Source organism: Macrobrachium rosenbergii, chromosome 53, assembly GCF_040412425.1.
Source record: "Macrobrachium rosenbergii isolate ZJJX-2024 chromosome 53, ASM4041242v1, whole genome shotgun sequence".
In the NCBI taxonomy this organism is placed as follows: Eukaryota; Metazoa; Arthropoda; class Malacostraca; order Decapoda; family Palaemonidae; genus Macrobrachium; species Macrobrachium rosenbergii.
Genome location: NC_089793.1, coordinates 13571109 through 13593042, shown reverse-complemented (window position 1 = coordinate 13593042; position 21934 = coordinate 13571109). Strand labels below are relative to the sequence as shown.

Genomic DNA, 21934 nt, shown 5'->3' with positions numbered 1-21934 from the left:
TTCAACAACGGATGTCAACAGTGTACCATTTGCATCTGAAAATCACCAACAAGCAACAAAGGCATCCACCTGTATTTTCAAAATTAAAAAAAGGCACATCCATAACTATTACCTTAGCATAATTTAATGTCTTCCATTACTCCATACTGTACAACATTCAACAATTCTCAAATTTCCGTAAGTAAACAATAATAAACACAACGTAACCATATCCACAAGTACAATACACTACTAGAAATCACACTTATCTAGGTACTTTCTCTACCAAAATACCAAAAATGTCCTACAAACAATTTAAGCTTTTCATAAATACTTATAATTTACAAAAATATCAACTTAGTCTTAGCAGTGGATAGACCATCCATCAGTATTCAAGCCTTAGTTTATCAAAAACAGTGATGATGGCAAACATCTTGAATATTAAAAACATTTCTTGACATGCTTTTATCTCATTTCAAACCTCTTGTTAATAACAGCACTAGTCATGCAAAAAAGAAGAAAGTAACTGAAGTCTGACCATTACAGTAGATGGAATAAGGACTGTTTCATAAGAAGTAAAATAAGCAACTGGCATTGGTATGCTTGGACATGAAGGGTCCCCTTCACGTCAAAACAAAATATGATCAAAACCAAAGAACAAGTGTTTTTAAGAGCCATAACAACAAGTTTTATTTGCTGTTTGCTGAAATGGGAACTAGGTTGTATGAACTGGATCATAATTAGGTCCAAGAAGCCAATGAAAAAAAAAATGAATTTAAGGTAGACTTGCTTGCCAAGATCAAAAAATGTTTGGTTTACTCCAAAACACTACAGCTTCATTACAAATCGTAAATGTAAATAATAACACCTATGCATCTGGAATTGCATTCTTTTTTAAATCTAGACCAGCTGAGGAGACACCATTAAAAATTAAATAAAAATTAATAAATCACAATAGTGTTCTGATAATTCTACCTAAATTATTTGTAAACTGGCTGGTAGTGGTACTATTCACAACTCAACTGGTAGTCTGTTCCAAAATGAGACTGTATCTTATACATATACCTTTTTGGTTCATAGCCATCTGCTGGATATAATGTGGTATTCTTATTGTAAACAGATTCCTGTAGTCTATGTTATGTATACCTTTGAGTATCTTCATTGTTTCCACTAACTTAACGGGCCTTTTTTTTTTTTTTTATATAAAAACTGAGGTGTTTTATCTTTCTTGCAACTGATGCAATTTCTATTTTGAAAGTCATATTCTTCTGACAAAGGATTTCTTACGTCAATAAATAATGTCTTGATACAAACAATGCATTACTCAACAGACCCAGTTAACTAATACCATCTGTCTATCACCCTGGAATGTCATTATATGTTCTTTGCCTGAGGTCACACTTAATACACAATTCTTTATTTTGATTATGTACTTTAAGTGCTAACTTATTCATTACTTTTAGAGGCCACCCAAGCTGCCAATCAACCAATACCCATCTGCATTTACACATCATTGTGTTGCCTTGGTTTGCTACCTATTTCCCAAGCCAATTGGCAGCTGAAAAGCCACACAGCCACAAAGACAGATAAAAGATCATCTGCTATCCCCTCACTACACTGGCTACCTAGTAACTCCTTCCCTTTTTGCTTTTAGGACACTATAACACGATCACCGAAGTAAAAGAAAAATTATATAGAATTTATCTATTTCAGAATAGTTTCCTTACAATCAACTCAAATTCAAAAGCCAACTTTCATTAGACAGAAGTAGAAGCTATAGCAAACACTGTAATCATACACTGGAAAAGCAACAACACAAAAGGTAATCCTATATGTTTAACAAGAGAGCAATATACATGAACCAAACAAAAACATGGAGGAATCAAAATTCTTCATTTATCTTCTCAATGTGCGACAAAGCTTTAAGTCAAATAAGAAATAAATGACAAGCTCATTTCTCACACCAAGAATAGAGTAGTGCAATACAGAACACTCTCAATATTCTACAGCAAGAGTACTAAATAAACTGTAAAGTACCATTTCAAGTCGTAATATTTGTTTGCTGGAGCAAGATGCAACACAGTACAGTAAAATATAAATTAATTACCTCCATAAATCTTAATTCATCCACACATTAAAGTTATTCTATGCTTCCTGTTTTGCTTTACATAAATGTGCAAATAGAAGAAAAACTAAAGTCCATTACATAAAATTATATTGAATTTTACAGTGAAGTTAATACTGTACTGCATAACAATGCAATACATTATTAACTATTTTCTAAAGAAGAGGAACTGACACTCATTTCACAAGAGAAACAGACTCTTAAAAAGCATACCACAGATGCGCAAATGTGTAGAGACTAAGGTAGCAAGCACAAAAGGGAAATATTGTAGTTTGCCTTACTAGGCAGCACAACCAGAGACTTGTATTCATCACAGTTGCATAAGTAATAGTTGCTTCCATCTGGATGGTCTACCACAAGCCAGGAATAAAAAGTTGACTTACGTAAAATCAGAGTTTTGTTTATCTAGTTTAAATGAGAGAACACAACATAACTATGTACGCTGCTGAAAACTGTTTGAAAGATTGTCATCAAAAACACTGCTTCAATGAACAGAATTATGAACAATTACACCGCAACACTTTCTGCCACAGCGGAAAAATTCAATACGGTAATAATTGAAATGTAATTAATAACTTCAAAGATGAAAAAGATATCAAGAGAAAATTGAAAGCACCTTATTATTCCCAAATTAGGAAAATTCAAGTAATAAAATTCATCAGCAAATTACAGACATGCTTGAGGTATATTTTCAGAATCTGTTCTGTGAACAATAATACCATAATGAAACTACAAACTAAATTTTTGGTTCACTTAATCATAAAAATCTCACACTAACATACAACAGATATTACTTTCATGCCACTTACTCTATACACTTTAATGATATTTTGTGCTAATAAGAGTAGAAGAATAAAACAATAAAACTTATAATTTGTGCAAATGACTTTCCACCATCCATCAATAAGTTATCCCAGTTTTAACTAGAGACAAATGATGAAACCACTGACTAAACTTCACATCTGTTAAGTCCCAACTAAGGTGGCCTTCAGAGTCTCAAACCCATACAAGACGCTGATCAGAGTCATTCAGGATTCTTGATATGCATCCACTGACAGGGAGAGAAGAGTACCCTTGCTCCACAGAATTGGATGATGCCTCACCCACCACCATTAAGCTGAAGGTAAACATGCAGATTCAGTGAAGAATGAATGTTAAAAATTGCATTAATAGTTTAAAAACTCCAAACTGGAGCAGTATTGCTCTTAAAGCCTCCACTTCCATTGATGAAGTCTCTAGATGAAGCAGTTAATTCTACAATATATACATTAAGTTTACCAATTTGAAGACCACCACAAAAATTCCATAGTGCTTCCAAAAAGGTGCTAATCCACAACACTCTTCCCAACAAATCAACTCCAATCAAACAATTTTTATACTCCCATTCACCGTGAACAAAGTTATTAAATTTAAGAATTGTTAGATTTCCAAACTAAAGTTACTCATTATGAAGTTAGCATCTAGGTAAAAATGAAAAAATAGAAATTACATAACTCAAAAAGAAAAATTACCAGAAACAAGGCATGATTGAAATGTCAGTAAATGGTTAGTAATAATCTATTGCAAAATGTGTTTAAATTAAAGTATATAACATTGTCATAAAAAATACAGACTGCCTACAACCCTACCTTAGCGGCTGGGAACCATCATTCAATTTGGCAGAAGCTTGAGCCTGTATCGCTGCCTCAGCGTCATTACTTGCCGGATTTTCTTCCTTGGAGGTCTGAAGCTGATATGATGAGGTAGAGCTATAGTCATCTCCATTGAAACTTTCCTTCTTAAAGCTGCGCAATGACACACCACTGCTGCTGGCAACAGATGACCCAGATTTTTTGGGTTCAACATGAAGCCTTAACACACCTGCAACATTTTGCGTATTTCATTCACTTTTCTTTTTATAAGGGCTATTGGGATTGGCAACTTAAGACCAACGGATAAATTAGTATCTTTCTACAGTACTTTAGTTTAACCATACCATTCAATCTTTCCAGACTTTTAAAAGGTTGGCCTGAAGAATATGTTCATAAATGAAAGGTGAAAACTAGATTAAAATATACAGAAGTTAAAGAAGCTGGAAAGTCAGGTGGGACAAAACCAATGTAAATGAATGGCAAGTATATGGCAGCTAAGATGCACTATAGTAGGCAAACCCCCATGGAAACTAGGTACAAAAAAATTATGCCTAACAACAAAGGTTATAATTTTTTATAAAGGAAAACATATAGAAATCATGGAGAACAGAGGTATATTATTTCACAGTTTAGCAGAGTTGGAAATCAAAATGACCAAACTGACCAAAAATAGATACAAAATGTGGTGGACATGGGTGGTCAAAGCAGTACCTGCATAGAGGCTACAGTGAATCTGACTGAATCTTTTTAGATGACAGGCACAAATCATGTACTCGTGAATACAAATATAAATGGTGCGGCATTAATATCATCCCTGTGGGGTGGGAACACTTAGAATGTGCCTTAGCATGGAACATTGCAAGCAATGCTAAAGGATCTTTTTAATGTCCTCTACACTTCAGCTGCACTGCTTTCTACCTTTTATTTATTCACCTGTCCCCTAATGTCTTCTTCCACTTAGCTATTTAACATTTAATTTATTTGTCAAAATATATTAAAATCCACAAAAAAGGTACTGTGTTGTACTTAGGTATACATGAAGGCAAAATCTACAGAAAGATGAAATGTCTTTTATATATCAAAATATATATTTTACACCCGCTTACATGATTTTTCCTTTATAATTTTAAAGTATGTGCGGCAAGCTGTTGCGAACCTGCTAAATTCACAGTATCAGTCCAAAAAATTTAAAACATAATTTTCAAAGAAAATTCAAAGAAAGAATGTTAACATAAAAGATTAAATCCCCTGAACCGTTTACAATTGGTCTAAAATAATTGTGATGTTCATAAACTGATTCATGAATCTGGTTCACTTCTTTGCAAGACAAAAATGCAAAAATAATACTTGATACAAAATTAATATGGTGTGTAATTAATTGTGCTGGGATGTGTACTGAGGATTCTAATCTCTCATATTACATTACAGGGTGTATATTGAACAGTGTAATGAACAAAATTCACTACTTCATAAAAATTTTGCTACTGTATTTTTATTTTAAATTCATGTCATGACTGATGAAGACCCAGACCTGATACAAGCTCAGTTATATAAAGCACTGGACAGAAAATTGTAGAGAAAACTCATTTTTGTCTAGTCCTATAGACTGAAAATTTTTATAATGATGATGATAATGATGTCATGATACAGCACCATCACTTTGTTAACAAGTGTTCCCAATAACCCCTGTCTTCATAATGGCCATGTAATTGTAAGACTTGATATTCTATTGAATATTTTTACACAATCCAAAGATGTATACAGGCAGTCCCCGGTTAATGGCGATCGGTTTTATGGCGCTTGTCTAGCGACGAAAATCGGCAATTTTCGGTGCCGAAAATCGCCGATTTCCGCTTATCGGTGCTAATAATTCAGTATTGGCGCCAATACATACATAACAGAGGCGCCGATAACCGAAAATTGGCACTTTTCGGCACCGATAAGCCCGAAAATCACCGATTTTCGGTTATCATTTCACCCCCAGAACGGAACCCCAGCCGATAACAGAGGACTGCCTGTAATACAATTCTAACATCTGGTGTGCTGTACAGCGCTGCTTCACTTCTTCCATAAGAGCAAGCCATTAACATTAACAACCTTGACCAACCAGATCTATACAGTTTAACATATTAAATTACAAAAATATGGAGACTAATTTACTATATTCAAAAAATGTTTGGAAAAATCTTGAGGAAAAAATTTTTGCGCTATATATCATGTTTTATATATTTTTGCTAATTTCATGAAACGACTATTCATAAAAAAAGTCAAATTTTATATGCTAAACAGTTCTTAATACTATAACAATATTGTCTAAAGAACATCTGGTTCATGAATAACAAAGAAAACTACTGTACATAATAATCAATTAAAACCTAATCAAAACTATGAAAAACCAGGTCACTGTACTTTCATTCCTTGTGAGAGACTTGAGAGATGCAATCAATTCCTTGGCACGTGTCACCAAAAACTCTGAATTAACTGCACGTCCTGCAGTTGCGCCAGACTCTTTGGCTGGTGGGGTTGACGCCACACAGTAAGTACTAACAGAGCGGTTAACCCTGGATTAAAAAGAAATGTAAGAGTGCAATAAACCATTGCTAGAAACTTTAAGATATACAAAGCACACAGACTAAATGACCTATAACTACACGAAGTTATCAAGAACCTTGAATAGCAAAGTTTTTCCTCGGGGTATAAAGATCAACATCACTTTCACGTTACAAACAGAAAGCAATTGTACGCTAAATAGATCAAATGAACAAATAAAACTTCAAGTCACTCTAGGCTACTATTCAGGTGATAGTAAATACAGTACAGTACAGGAATGCATTTCTGTTCTTACTATCACCTGAAGAGCAGCCTAGTGTGGCTTGAAACTAGAGATTACTCTAGATTACAGGATGCTTTCAGAACAAGTTTTTATTTGTATACTTTCTCACACATACAGTGTAATTCTTCCACACATCAAATGAAATATTACAGTTATTATGGTTAGCACTGAAACACGGCTTACAAATACTTCAATTTTATAATTTTTCAATGGCCTAAGCATGATAAACGAATTACTTTTCATTCCTAATATTTAGGAATTTACATTCTTTTTCCTTTCTTCAAACAAGAAAAAGAGGCTTTTCTGTCTTTAAATTTAACAGAAATTTGTAGTAAAAACTCGTTAATTTACGAACACACTAAGTCTTGAAATAGACTGTTTGATTTAATCAGCTCTGAAAATAAAAACACGGTTTCTGCCTCTTTTTTTGTGTGTATTCTTTAATCTCTTCTCTATCACTCCAATTTCTGCAATTTTGTCTTGGTTCAGTTCACATTTACATTCAAGAACAAATCCTTTGAGCCAACCATACAATAATAAAAACACGTCATTGGCTAATATGGAAGCATGGAAAGCATTTTTTCACAATGAGTTTTTTCCAGTCTTGTAAATTGTTTTTCCTCCTTATGGAGTCCATGCTTGGTTCGAGGTTTGAGCATTCAATCCTCTCCAGATTCATTCTGAAGTTCTCTGGTATTATTCCCAGGATGATGAGGAATGCTTCAAATTCAACTTGACGTGGTAACCCTATTTCCGTACTTAACTCTTAGTGTTTTTTAGCATTTGTCCTTAACCCTTGTGTCCCATGGTACAACTATATCAAATAATCATCTCCTTTCTAATTATTATTGTCAGCAGTACTTAAAATACAGGTAGGCTGTCACCTTCAAACACCAGGAAACCTTATTATATTAAATCAATTGGAATGACTACAAATTCAGCAGAATCGTCAGGAAAAACTGATGAATCGTACCCGTGCAGTTATCAGAATGTGTAAATAAAACTAATGTAATTATGTAAACATAATACAAAAATAGTTTCAGTTTTTCTTGTACATTTTTATATGTATCAAAGCAGCAAATAAGCACATTTTACATGATCTATTCACTGCCAACCAACAAAGGAAGAAATGTGCATGATAAGAAGTGGCACTTGTGCTGAAGCACATACATTACCTGATAAGGTGCCACCATGTCTAACAAGAAAATCATAGTCAAAATGTCATCTTGGTCATAATTTATAGAATGCACAATTACAATTTAAGGAAACCATAAGTATTAATTTTATAGTTAGTCGAAAACATGGATGCTTCTACACCTACAACTTGAAAAAATAATAAATAACATTTCTAAATTACCAGCCCAAAAGACGTGGAGAAAATGAATTAAATGAATATATAGAATAACTGAAATAAATTTCAGGCTTCATTTCTGACCCTACGTTATTTATTCACATAAAAGAATCTCCCTACATTTGCAGATACACAAATATTTTAACCTCACTCAAAAGAAATCCTCTTCTTACCTAGGACGATTTCCTGTGTGTGTGGGTAAAGCATACACACTCTCTGTTCTGTGTATTGCCTCAGATTTCCTTGAAGCCTCATAGAGACTGGTGTCAGACTGTAAATTCATTGACGAGTTTCGGGAAGATGTCGAATGTGTAGGAGGCTTAAATTTGTACATGAGTTACTTAAAGTTGAATTTACAGTGTGTAAAAAGTCAACCAGCTGCCGAGTTGCAGTTTCGTATGTGCGCCTGCTTCTTTCAGCCTGGAAATATTAAAATCTTTTCAGCAAAGTTAAAAACTTCTGTAATACCCAAAAAAGGCTTATTTAATATAAGATGAGCACAACTACACTTAGTAATTCAATACAAGAGAAAATACAAAATATGTATCTAAAACAAATGTAACTCTTGTAACACCAAACTTGAAGGCAACTTTTTGAGGGAATATAAAAATAAATTGAAGTTATATAAACAATCCTGCATGTCTATATGTCTATGAGGCAATATTATTCACGAAATTTTAAGGAGTTAAAAAACTTAAAATGGCACTTTTAATACTGCAATGATATATCTAATAATAAATTAAAGCAGGTTAAATCAATGGAATGACTATAAAACTTATCAATATAAAAAAGACATTGGATGACACTGCCATCCAGTCCAACAGATGTGCACATAAATACATCCTACAAAGTTACATGATGGCAATCCTTCATGACTGAGTCCCAGTCAGTTAATGATGAAATACATTTTTCATAATAATCATTCTAATTTCCTCCAACAATGAATGATAGGTCTTGGGCACAAACCCTTACAAGAATTTTGTCAATATCAAAACTACCATCCCTCACTTGGCAAATAGATCCTTCAGTTCAGCCCAGTGAATCTAAGAGTCAATTTAAATTACTTGTAATGTGTTGCTTCTTAGCATTAGCTACTGTGCCTCCCACAGTATACTACTCAGCACAGTGGACTCCAGACAATATTAAATGTACATTTCACTTATTATACAGTATTAAATTTTGCTTATGTGACTTATTTATACAGTGCCACAAATCTGAATGAACATAATAAACTCATTAATTAATTTTGTCTCAACTCTCATGTATTAGTGGCTAAACTCACTGGACATTTTCATGTACATTTCAGTACTATATAGCCAGGAATATTACCATAAACATCAAATCTCTTTGTAAATCACTGATGTGCAATCCCACATTCACGGACTTCAAATTTCCAGTTACACAAAAATTTTTTGTCTTATAGAAAGAAAAGGTATCCTCCAATCTTCCACACTTTTCATGTTGTCTGTTTCTGAGGCTTGTAGATGAATGAGGAAGGAAGTACATTTAATGACTGATGTGTTTACTATATATCCAAAAATATCAATTTTGTAATAAAAAGAAAATCATTCGGTTTCAGCCCAAACCAATCATTTATATATAAATCACATCACAATTTAGGAGGAAGGTTTTGAGATGCTGAAAGCCCAAGAAGGCTCAGTGATAACTACAGGTTGTTAGGGGACAATTATAGGTAAGGAACACAAGTTCCTCACCCTACAAATTGAATGGGTAATGAAGAAGCCCTCAAAAGTTTAAAATAAGTTGCATGCATTAATGTGGGATCATCTTACTCAGTAAGTGCGGATGCCCACCATAAATGTGAAAACTTACCCTACTGCACCTATCAGTTACAACAAATTTGCATCCAATCATTATGGTGTTACATAACTCGGGTAAAAGTTATGCCACTTTATCAGGCTGTCAGTCATCACACCTATTAACTTGCCTCTGACAAATTGTTCAAATGCTTACAGGTCTAAGACAGGGCTCTTTAATTTCAGGAACCTGAAGCCTACTGTTTTACTATGACCAAGTTCCTGTTGTCTGGTAGTGCAACATACATTGTCCCCAACCCTGATTTTATATATTTACAAACAAGAAACCTCTAAAGAGAGAGGTACTAGGGAGACTCCAACTTAGAGATGTCTCAAATCCTGCCACATTAAAGATCCATGAGGTCATCATTCAAGGCTGCTTCTGAAAAGTCATCTTGTGAAACTGCTGACCAGCATCTCATCAGCTGTGATCTTGTTTGGATAAATCCTATTTATGTCCCTTATATTTTGGGAAATGATTATTCCTCCTTTAGTAACTAAAATCTGTCAGCATTTCCAAGCTGGTTTTGAAAAGTAGTAAATAAAGACTTGAAGTGGTTGGTTATGTCAAGTAACAGACAACTCAAACATGACAACATAAGCGGATCACTAAAATTATAAAGTAGGTCAATGAGACCAATGATTCACATCTTGAGACTCTCACAGGGATTGTTAAATATTTGATCAATTTTGGCAAGTCTTCAAGTCAAGGGAAATTTAATTTTCATGTTGTTTACACTACAAGTACTGATAGAAAATGAGAAATAAAAAATTACACTTCAAGACCTAACTAAAACTATAAGTTGGTACAATATCTATCAGTGTTGAAATTTACATGGTATAAACTAAAAACAATTTTCTATCACCCTACTATTCACACTTGGGTATTTACTTACTTTATGTTACTGCAAAATATGGAAGCTATGTTAAAAGAATGGAAAATTATATCAGATAAGAATATTTTTCAACATGACATTAAAAATATGGTCTTAAGAAATTACAATATGTTACAGGGAAAATTAAATTGCAAACATCCATCAAGGCCATTGCAACATAATCTTGAGTGTTTGACCATTTTCAACAAAGATGTCTTACAGATATTACTAGGTGCACTGCTAAGAAATTCACAACCTTGTGAAAAACAGTTTGTTTAATAAAAATCCACAATTATACAGTAAACTGTCTTACTATGTAAAAGACAAAAGCAAAGTCTTTTGAACGCCTGAACGGCGCTCCTCATCAGTGTTTATGTTAAAATACTAGGTGCAATGGAAATATCTCTGGGGAATTTGATTTCACTTAAGCCTATTAGTTTAATAAAATATTGTAGGAACTGATAATAAAGTAATCAATCAGGGTGCCAAAAGACCATTTTACTTAATAAGGAATACAGTAATGTAATTTCTCTCAGCATATGTTTCAATTCTGAAAAAACAAAACATAAGTACTAAAGAAAATGTGTTTCAGAAGTTGTAAATTACCTTCTCGAGTTGAGCAGTAAGAAGTTCAACTTGCTGCTTCAACTTCTGCATTTCATTTGCTGAGTTAGTTGTATTTGCTTGGAAGGAACTTGAACCCAAGTTGCTTTTCATACTTCTGTTGTCAACCATAAGGCGCTGGCATTCCTGAAAATAGTTAATGCAATCACTGATAAGTAAAGCATTGTTATCACCTTCATCCATTAAGTGCACTGTTAACAGAAACAAATGTAATATCAAATAAATTTAAAAAAAATACTGTGTAAACTTAAAACAATATCTATTAGACAACACGAGATTTACAAGTTAATTCCTGCATCAAGTTTCCCTTCACAGGGTTAGGCATCAGATGAGTTCCCTATTATGAATGCTTTTTGCCCATGTTCCCATCTCATGCAAATCGTTACCTATACCCTTTATCAATGATCCTCTGGACCTTCCTACTAATACACTCTTGCCACTCTCTGAGTGACTGTCTCTCTCCTCTTCTCATTACATGCCACTTTCTAACCTCTGCCATGTCATTCTGCTACTTCCTCAATTTTGATACAAGATTCCAAGCATGCTATTATCTGTTTTCTAGAATCTGAACCCCACACTTCACTATTAATTCCTCATTTGTAACACCATCTATCAAGATGCTCCAATTGTGAACATCAGCATTTTGGCATCACACATTTTCAGAATGTCCTTCGTCTTTGCAAGAGTCAGTATCTTCACCAAACAGAAAAGCAGAGGTCTTGTACAAACAACTATTTTGCTGTTTACTAATGGGACACACTTATTTGCTGTAAGTTCAGCTACTTTTTTCCTTTTTATTACAGTTTTCACTACTTGCACTTAATGCCCTCTCAGTCTAGCAGGTCAGCAAAGTAAAAGGAATGTTGACCTACTATAAGGTCTGTCCCACTAATGTATAATGATCCTGCTCTTCTCACATTGTTAGATCTTCTTCTTATATCATGATAGGTATTAAAAACAACTTCTCCATGTAAATCTGAAAATCCTGAACATCACCTATAACACATTTTTTCCATTCAGCAAGCCTTCAGTTAACAATTATCATAATTATTAACTTAAAAATATACATATGAATTTTCCTGACAATACAGTATCAAAATTTTTTTAATAAAAGAAATTACTAAGAGAAATAACTATATAGCAGTTGCTACAAATGTATACATCCCATAAAGGATGGGGCAGGGATGCTAACTCATCTTGCTGCAAAGAGGACCAAGACAATGAAGTGGTCAATAAAAGAACTAAAACAAGTCAGACAACTTCCTTTCATGCCTACCTTTTACAGAGCTTGGGTGGAGAGAAAATGGGAAGGGAAAGGTCTGCAGCTATTGTAAAGTGACGCTTGGTCAGACTGCCAATCCCATATGCATGCCACACTTACTGCCAAACTTAGACACTTGCAGACCATATGAAAAAGCAAATGCTGTATACAGTATATGCTTTCATTCACTGTCTTGTTATTTAAACAAATAAAGTGCATGACTGTTTCTTTTCCCTATAAGAATTACAGAGTGTTCAAAGCAAGTATGAAAACTCTTTTTATATTTGTTCATAACTTACAGGTTGTTTACTTATTAATTAGTCACAGCAAAAACCTCTCAAGCACATCTGCATAAGTTCAATTGCATTCTCACCATGCAATCAATTTGTGTTTTAATGTAAACACTGCATTTAAATAGGTAGCTCATACAGAGAAAATGAATGTAAAATTTGAAAGATAACTGGATGTGAAAATACTTTTCAATCATGTTACATTCAGATAACTCTCAACAAAAATTTAATACAATACACTTAGTGTATATTTAAATTTCAGAATAATGACTACCATGAGTAAGAATTTCAAATATAAATATGAATATTATTATTATTATTATTATTATTCAGATGATGAACCCTATCCATATGGAACAAGCTCACAGGGTCCATTGACTTCAATTGAAATTCAAGTTCCCAAAGAATATGGTGTTCATTAGAAAGAATTAACAGAGGGTAATGGGAGACTATTCCACAGTCCAATGGTGTGAGGAATAAATAACCACTGGAACTGATAAGTTAGACAGCGAGGCACATTTACTGCATATTGGGGCTGCTCTTCAGCAAATCTGGTTGCTCTCGGCAGGAAAAAGGGATCAGGGATCACTAGTGAATGTGAAAGATCTATGTTCAAATACCACTTATGAAAAATTGACAAACAAGAGACTGCTAATATTAGGAAACAGAAATCTATTTCATCTTGAACACTACAATCTATAAAATTACTTTTACACTAAACCCATATCAAGGTTTATTGTAAATAGTATGTCAATCCAAAAGAGCATTGCAGGTACATAACACCCCATGGCTATTGACTATCAGCTAACAATCCTTTAGAATCCACATACTTATATAGTAGATAAAAATAAGTTTTCCTGCAGTTTTGGAGAGCAAGGGAGAATAGAAATTGGCATGTAGTTATGGAGTCTGCACATATGCCACTCTTTGGAACAGGTACTGTATTACTAAGCTTACGCTCAATGGCAAGGGTGATATATCAACCTAAAAATTGATAGAATATACTAATCTTGGGAGACAACACACTATAAACCTTTTTAAAAAACAGAGAAGAAACCATGATTATCAAGAATTTTCTTAACATCCAAAGAGCAAAATGCAAATTTTGGAAGAATAAGTTCAGGATGACAAGTATCAGGGAGAGGGACATCCTCAGCTGATTGCTTAGCTTCAAAAGCTTGATGAAGCAGCTCAGCCTTTTCCTTAAGGCCAGTCACCAATCTACCAACATCTGTTAGTAGAGGTGGAATGGGAGACAAGCCTGACCCAAAGACAGATGATACCAACTTGGTCGACCACAGATGAAGCTGAGTAACTCCTTCAAGTTTCCTCTTTGGGAATTATTGTAATTTCTCTCTGCTATATGGTAGATTATATTCGCAACATGGCAAGACTCAACAAAAATGGTGTGATTTTCAAGTGAACGATCCCATCTCCATGTGTAGAATTGAGTCTTTTTGTCATGGTAAGCTCGTCTACATGTATCATCAAACCGTGGCCGGTCATTTGTCCAGAATTTGGTGACCTCTCTAGGGACATACCTTACTACAATAGCCATCAGCATTTCATTTTTCTTCTTCTTGGGATCTGGAGCTGATATAGCAGCTGAAATATTAAGTACCTGATGGGCTTCAATAATGCAACCCCAACTGACTCTAGATTTCAGCCAGACCAATTTTCCAATAGTGGCATTAGGAATATACTGACTGGCATATATGTCAATTTCAATGGTGCAATGTTCGGTAGCGGCTTTATACTTGCAGACCTTGGACTTGACAATAGCTGGAACATTTGTGAATATGAGGTCTAATCTAATAAGTTATCTACTGTGTTTTGTTCATCTATTTCACTAAAAGTTCTAAATATTGAATATAGAATTTAGACCAAAGGCCAAGCACTGGGACCTATGAGGTCATTCAGCGCTGAAACGGAAATTGACAGTAAAAGTTTTGAAAGGTGTAACAGGAGGAAAACCTCACAGTTGCACTATGGATCAATTGTTAGGACTTAGGTATGATAACCTAAATACAGTACATCAATTCTTAACCAACCTATTAGTGCACTGTACATAAAATAATAAATACTTTTAGAGAATGTCCACACAGCATCCACATCACCTATTAATCTGAGGTTCAACAGTAATATCAAAATTAAAATAAAAAATAAAAAAGGTACAACGATGATTTTAGGCAAGAACCTGCATCTTAGAGAAAAAACCACTGAGCTCTCTGGAGTACCAGAGATAAGGATAGATCTGAAAAATTATTATCTGTAAATTTCACATGACACTACATACATCAAATTAAAGCAAAATAAACAATGGAAATGGATGGATGAATAAATGAATGGCACAGCACAATAACAGTTAAACAGTCTTAATCTTGGAAGAGCACAGAAGCATGTGCCCACTCAGACTGAAAACACATGAGGAATTAAGTGATGCCTTTCAGGACAGTGTAACATGGTTTGGACATGTGCAGTAAGGCCTTTCTTCTTTCAAGATCTATTAGGTGGGTGTGGCTGGAAGACGTCAACTTGGAACACGGCTATTTATAATTAATGTTTGTAAGAAGAAAGGTTTGTGTTTCTACAAAAATGTCTGTAGCTGTATTAAACCTAAATTACATTCAGTAAAAAATAATAATAATACAATACAAACAAACATAAAAAGAAACTATTACCATCCTCATCCTAAGAAGGTCCTCTTCCAATCTCTGAATGGTACTATCTCGATCAGCAAGTACCTCACACAATTGTTGTATACGTCCTTCTAACTGAGAGTGTTCAAGCCGAAGGCCTTCATTCTGCCAAGGTACGTGATAACAGTATGTTATAATCTCAGATCAAACATAAATAACTTATGTCATCCTTTTCTGAAGTCACAATACTGTAATCTCTTTTCTAAACAAGTAATTACTTTTACTTTTAACAGCAATTTCTCAGTTTTACCCACACACTTTTTCTTTATTCCTACAGTAAAAAGAGATTACAAAAAAGAAAAAACTCATTTAAAATATTTCAGCTGCACACATATTTAAATACTATATAGTACACCCTTTTATTTTTAAAGTGAATGATTAGTATGCTGATGTTCAAATCCCCTTAGCTGATGTAGTACCCTCATGCTGTGGCTAGGATTCCAGTATTGCTTCTCCCACATGATTTCTCTCCTAAGAGCCATTTTGAAGACATGGCTCCTGTCCATTCCATCATACCTACTTGGGTCTCCTCCATATACTAACATATCTTATGACCTTTACAAAAATTTTTTTTTGCTAATCTCCCTCATTACATAAAATATAAAGAAATCACATGCATTACTTTCTTTCCTGAGATTCATCATTTAAATCTTTGTTGATTCTTTTATTTATTTAAATATTTTCTATTACATTTTTTTCCATTTCACTTTCAACCTGCAGATGACTGTAGAGAGTACTGTACTAGAGATTCTGTGCACTGTCCCTTCTTCCCCTCCACTGCATTACCTTCTGACTTTTTCAGCCATTACATTTAGTCCTTTCATACTACCTGTGCAACTTGACGTTACTCCAACACTTACCTTCACTGAAGAACAAATTCTTTGGGTGCACTTCATAAGCATAAAGAAATGCAACTCAGGGACCATGTTAAATAACTTTTTAATACAGTACTGTAATAAAAACAGACAATTTCATTTTTAGAAACACGACAAACTAGAGAGCTCTATTGCTTTTACAGATTCTGTGAGTCCTTAGAGAAACTTGATCTTCCCCCACATATATGGGCTTTGGACATTAATTTTGTATTTCATACTCCAACAGGCTGGACATTCTATTTTGAGAAATCTGCATGGTGAATGCATGGCCTTCTGTCTTATTCCATAAGAATGCATGCAAAAAAAATATATTGTGAGAGAAAATCTGTTTACCTGGATATCTTTCTCCTGTACATTTCCAAGAGTTTCACCATTCCGTGATAAAAGCATTCTTTCATCGCAGAGCTTGTTAAAACCTAAAATTAAAAGTTAATTTCATTCTTAAAATACTTATACATGAATTATATAGACTAACTAAAACTTACTCTGCTGTTTTCCCCAAGCATGACCACATGACCAATGGTTATATCCAAAAATTACACCAGGCAAACGTTTCAACTCATTTACACTTCACAACAAACATGTTAATACAGTAAACAATACAATGACATTAATCACTTTCCACATATAAACAGGTGTATACATAAAAACTTACAATCTCTACAGTATAGTACAATGACCTGGTTGTTATACTTTATAACAGAATATGGATAAAAAGTAATAGACTAAACTGTGAAGTATACACAATGCTTACCAGAAAACATTACCAACTTTCTTCCATCGGTTGTAGTTACTAAATCTCCAGTGTAGTTTGTGCTGCCATTTAAGGACTTTTGTTTATTTTCACTGTTGCATATTTTGTCAAGTGGAACAAAAATGGGAATCTCCTGCAAGGCTAAATTTCTCAGATTTTCAGATGACCCAGTATTCTGTGGTGTCTGCCTAATTCCCTGTACTGTGTTTAAGGCTGTAGGAAGTGATGTTGGCTCATTGCTCTGTAGGGACGAAGCTACACTAGCAGGTGAATTTAAACTAAGATATTTATTCTGACCAAAGTAACTAGAATTCAGTGAGATTACTTCCTTGTTATTAAAATAAAATTGACCCTTGGGTGCTGAAACAACAACTGGTAAACTTGCACGTCTGTATGAGTCAGCCAGAGATTTTGCATAAGAGCTTTTGAAGTTCTCCAATGGAGAGGATGATGAAGTTGCATCTTTTAAGAAGGAGAGGTCAGATGCTATTCTAAATTCATCTTCAAGTTCTTCTGCAGTATCGAGCTTACTAACAAACGAACTTTCTTTCTCTTCCTCTCCATCTGAAGGTAACATTCTCTCTTCAATTTTCTGGTTTGGAATACAAGCCACTTCATTTGATGTAAAAGTGGTTTCATCCACATCAGTATCCATCCTGCATTATGAGACTCCTGAGGGAAGATATAAAATTGATTTGTGTTAGATCATAAGATTAAAAAAATGCTGCAATAAATAAGACTTACATATAATAATCTGCTATATTATTCTAAAGTTAAAAACCATGACTGACCATGAATCAAACTTGTAATAGTTTAAAAGCATTCAAGTTAACAATATAAGGGTAATTTCAATGTTTCCAGTAACATTACTTCGGATGAGGGAACAGCCACTCCTCACGATCAAAGAAAAAAAGTTAAAAGTTAAGGGGTTTCTACTCAGTCAAGAAGACACATCTATAAAGGCTAAGGATTTTTCAGCAAAGAGTACATGCAGAGTTAAGACATCCTCAAAATTATGCTGGCTTCTTGGAAGAGTTAACCTCTTGTGAATATCATAACTATAATTACTTCTGGTCTTTCACCAAGGATAAAAAGCCTCATCAGGACTTTTGCAAAATCATGATTTTTATGCTATTAAAAACCTAGAACTGTAGGCTATTATGGACCTAGACTTTTCACTCATGACAACTTATGAAAATATAGGTAATGGTAATAAGCAATGATGAGCGAGTGTTCTGGATAAAGTTAATCACTAAAGCACCGCACTCAGCCATTCACTTTCCAAAAACATATCTTCAAAAACTTCAGGTAATTAATTACTATACCCTATGGTAGGTTTAGGGAGGACTAGGACCATTGAAGTTCCCAAGGTCCAGGGGTGATGAAGTTCCCAATCAGGTAAGATGCTGCAGTCTAGTGTTAGGTTAGGTTATGGTATGACTGTGATAATCATCATCATCCGTTTTTGTCAGCTATTCCCTTTGTAGGGTTAAATGTGAAATGAGTTCACTTCATTCTTCTGTCCTGTGCTCCTCCTGCCTGAATCCCTTTCACTGTGATTTCCTGACAACACATGTCCAGACCATCTCAATCTTTATGAGCTAAACCTTTTTTTCCAGCCCCTGACACCCTATCTCTCCACCAATCCTTCATTCATAGTATGATTCTCCCACAGTACTCTAGCAATGAATCTTAAAATTCTATGGTCACACTTTTATAGAAGCTCTTCTCATTTCCTTGTCATTCTATGTTTTTGCTGCAAAATATAGTACAGGCCTTGTGCAACCATCATAAGTCTTTGCTTTCTGTAGTTATGGAACATTTTCATTTAATAGTAGTCTAGTTGCTGCTCTCTCCATTTCATCCAGGCTGCAGCTGCTCTCTTACTGCTCTCACCACTCATGCTTCAGGTTCCTCCTGAAGGTAACAGAAATGCTTTATCTAAGACCTGTCGGTCTACCAAAAAAGTTCTCAACTCCCCCTATTCCACATTTCTTCTTGTAATGCACTTTGGAAACCAAAAAGCCTCTTGCTCCACATGTATTTTTTTATCCTGGCCATCTCATGACACCATCCATTACACTCAACACAGTAAAGAGTTCACCTCCATTTCCTCTTTTTTTTTTTTTTTGTTTTTTTTTGCTTCCTTGCTTTTCACCAGTCACCATAAGCTTGTTTTGCTCACAATGATTTCCAGTCCTTTCTTCATTTCACTCTTCCACCTTTTAAGCATATCCCATTTTCATCTCTAATATACTTTGCCCCTTTTACATCTTTTCCTGAACATTTCTTCTTTTCCCTTTGCTGTATTAAGATTCTGATTCCATTCCTCAGAACCTCACTTCTTTGTCCTTGCCTGCTGCCTTTTAGCCTCCCTCTTCTTTCCCATTTATGCATCTCTATCCTCCTCCCTAACCGTCATCTGCAGAGCTTGAGGCACACTCCTCTTCAATTGCCCTTGGTACTCTCTCTCTCTCTTTTGTATGTCTTTCAGTGGTTTCACATACTTCTTTTATTGCCTTTGTATGCCTTCTTTCATGGGTTTCTATTAACAACTTTGTGATGCTATACCTGCTGTCACTTTTTCTTCATACTATACTCCTGTTTGCCATCCTTATTTTTCAGTTTCCATGTTTGTGTTCTTTTGACTGCCTGGTTTTCTTCTTTCTATTTCTCACAATGAAGTCAACATGCAGCAATTTATGCTATGTTAAGCAAGCCTCACCAGGCCTCAGAATACAATCCTTCCCGTGATGCTGTTAGCACTTTTTGCTACAATTTAGTCAAGATGTTTAAGTTTTACCCTTGTATGTTACTTTTGCATGTTATCAACATCTCTCTTGGGTACTTGAAGATTGTGTTAAGCAATTGCAATCCTTAGCTCTGACAAAATTCAAGTGCTGTTTTCACCTTCTTGACTTCCTTCTCCTAAGCTATATCTACCCATAACATCCTCAAATCCAGCTCTGTCCAGTCCTGTGTGGCTATGGGTCTCTTTCTATCAGTAAGCCATGTGGCTGCAACAGTTCTGTCACTGCATCTGATAATCTGTCTTGCTTTTCTTCATCTTCATAATTGGTGTGAGTAGCCCAAAAACACACACCAATACCTTCTTTCTTGAAATCATCTTAATCTTTATCATTCTACCCTTTATCTACCCCTTTCATCTTTCACTACAATATCTACTCAACTTGGTCCTCTCAAACATTCCACCAGAATTCATATTTCTTCATCTTGAACACAAGAAATGTCCACATTTCTTTTTGTCAGCATTTCCACCACTTCTCTGCTTTTCCCCACCATTGTTCCCACATTTGTTGTTTGCATATTGAATAAGCTCTCCTTATTTATATATATGCCAAAGATTCTTCACACCCCTGCATACTTAAACCTGCTGGGTACTGGGGGTAATTTTATTTTGAAAATTCACTTTTAATTTTAGAACTATAATTGTTTACATGTTTCATTCCACCAATCCAATTTTCTCTGGGCTTGGGACTGGCTACTGGCTTGTCATTTTTAGTTTTACAACCTAAGGAGAGTGGAATTTGATGAGGGATAAAATTACAAGTGAAATGTAATCAAGGTTGTCTGATGTTATCAAAGAGAGTGTATAGGCTAGTCTATAGGGAAGGCAATATATCAAACCATTTATTGTACGTAGGCTAAGGGGCAAGGGAAGGGTAAGGTACGTCTGCCTTCTGAAATGGCTGCTACAGAAATGCCTACCAAGCCACCAGTAGCCCTTACCTTTAGGCCTAATAGCCTATGCATTCACCCCAATTATCCTTTTTCTACAATCGAACATTTGGTAATTTTTCGGAAGACTCCGGCCTGCCATTTCGGAAGACTCCAGCTCGCCATTTTTGCAGGAAAAAACATTTTGAGTTTTTCATACAAAAATGTCTAGGAAATGATAGGGCACTAAAAGAACATAACAATACCAACCTAACGTAACCTACGGGGCGTATACGGGTTACAATTTTGCCATATTTAGCTATGGAGGGGTGGGAACAGTATTGTCTTACCTTATAAGTCGTAATTTGATTAATTATTTTCTCTCTTATTAAGCATTTACCCAAGGTCATGTATTGAGATGAAATTTTTTAGTTTTAGTGCATTTTGCAAGAAAAATATAAATTATAATGTGGGAGGTGGCTGGAGTATTCCGAAAAATAACCGAACATTTAGTCCTAGAGAAACGGTGTCCATTCAGTTGCCCAATGGGATAGCATGCCCCAGCTTAATGCAAAAGAAAAAAAACCGGTAATTCTATCCTACACATCACAGAGGTTTGAACAAAGTACAATTCAACAAGTTTGGCTATTGGCTGTGTACGTCAAACTGAATGACCGAAATAACAGTACGGTTACTCACTGTCAGCTACCGAAACTATGCCAGTGACTAGGAGAATTTTCATTATTCCAACCTGCTTCTGATTTCTGTGTTTTCCGCTAACAAGTCAATTTCAAAACGGAGGTATTTGCCTAAAACCCTTGGTTTGGTCTGGTCTACATTGGCCAAGCAGACCACAATATTTCTCAATCTCAACCACCACTTAATTGCCTGATATACCATAAATGAATCTGCTTTTTACTAACCTGCGAACCTTTCCTGTTTATAATGTTTGGGTCTTGAATACTTCAAACTAGTAGCGATTAATTTTATACATATTCGAAAAAATTGGTTACAAACTTATCCTATGACAGGAAGTACAGAGCCATGGCTATGTACTTTTGTTTTTGTTTTGAATGTTCAGTTAATGGCCGTTAGATGGCAGCGTTTATGAACTGCATTTGATACATTTTATTTATGACGAA

The 21934-nt window shown here is 34.9% G+C and overlaps 1 protein-coding gene across 1 annotated transcript; it reads right to left on the bottom strand.

The window, feature by feature from the left end:
* Nucleotides 1-1668: 1668 nt before the first annotated feature.
* On the bottom strand, nt 1669-21867 carry LOC136834304 (kinectin-like). Its single transcript, XM_067096719.1, is given in 10 exon segments — nt 1669-3221; nt 3733-3964; nt 6145-6296; nt 8093-8237; nt 8240-8339; nt 11218-11361; nt 15468-15590; nt 16694-16776; nt 17115-17786; nt 21716-21867. Coding segments are annotated over 9 exon segments (1755 nt in total). The 5' UTR covers nt 17770-17786; nt 21716-21867; the 3' UTR covers nt 1669-3100.
* Nucleotides 21868-21934: the final 67 nt, after the last annotated feature.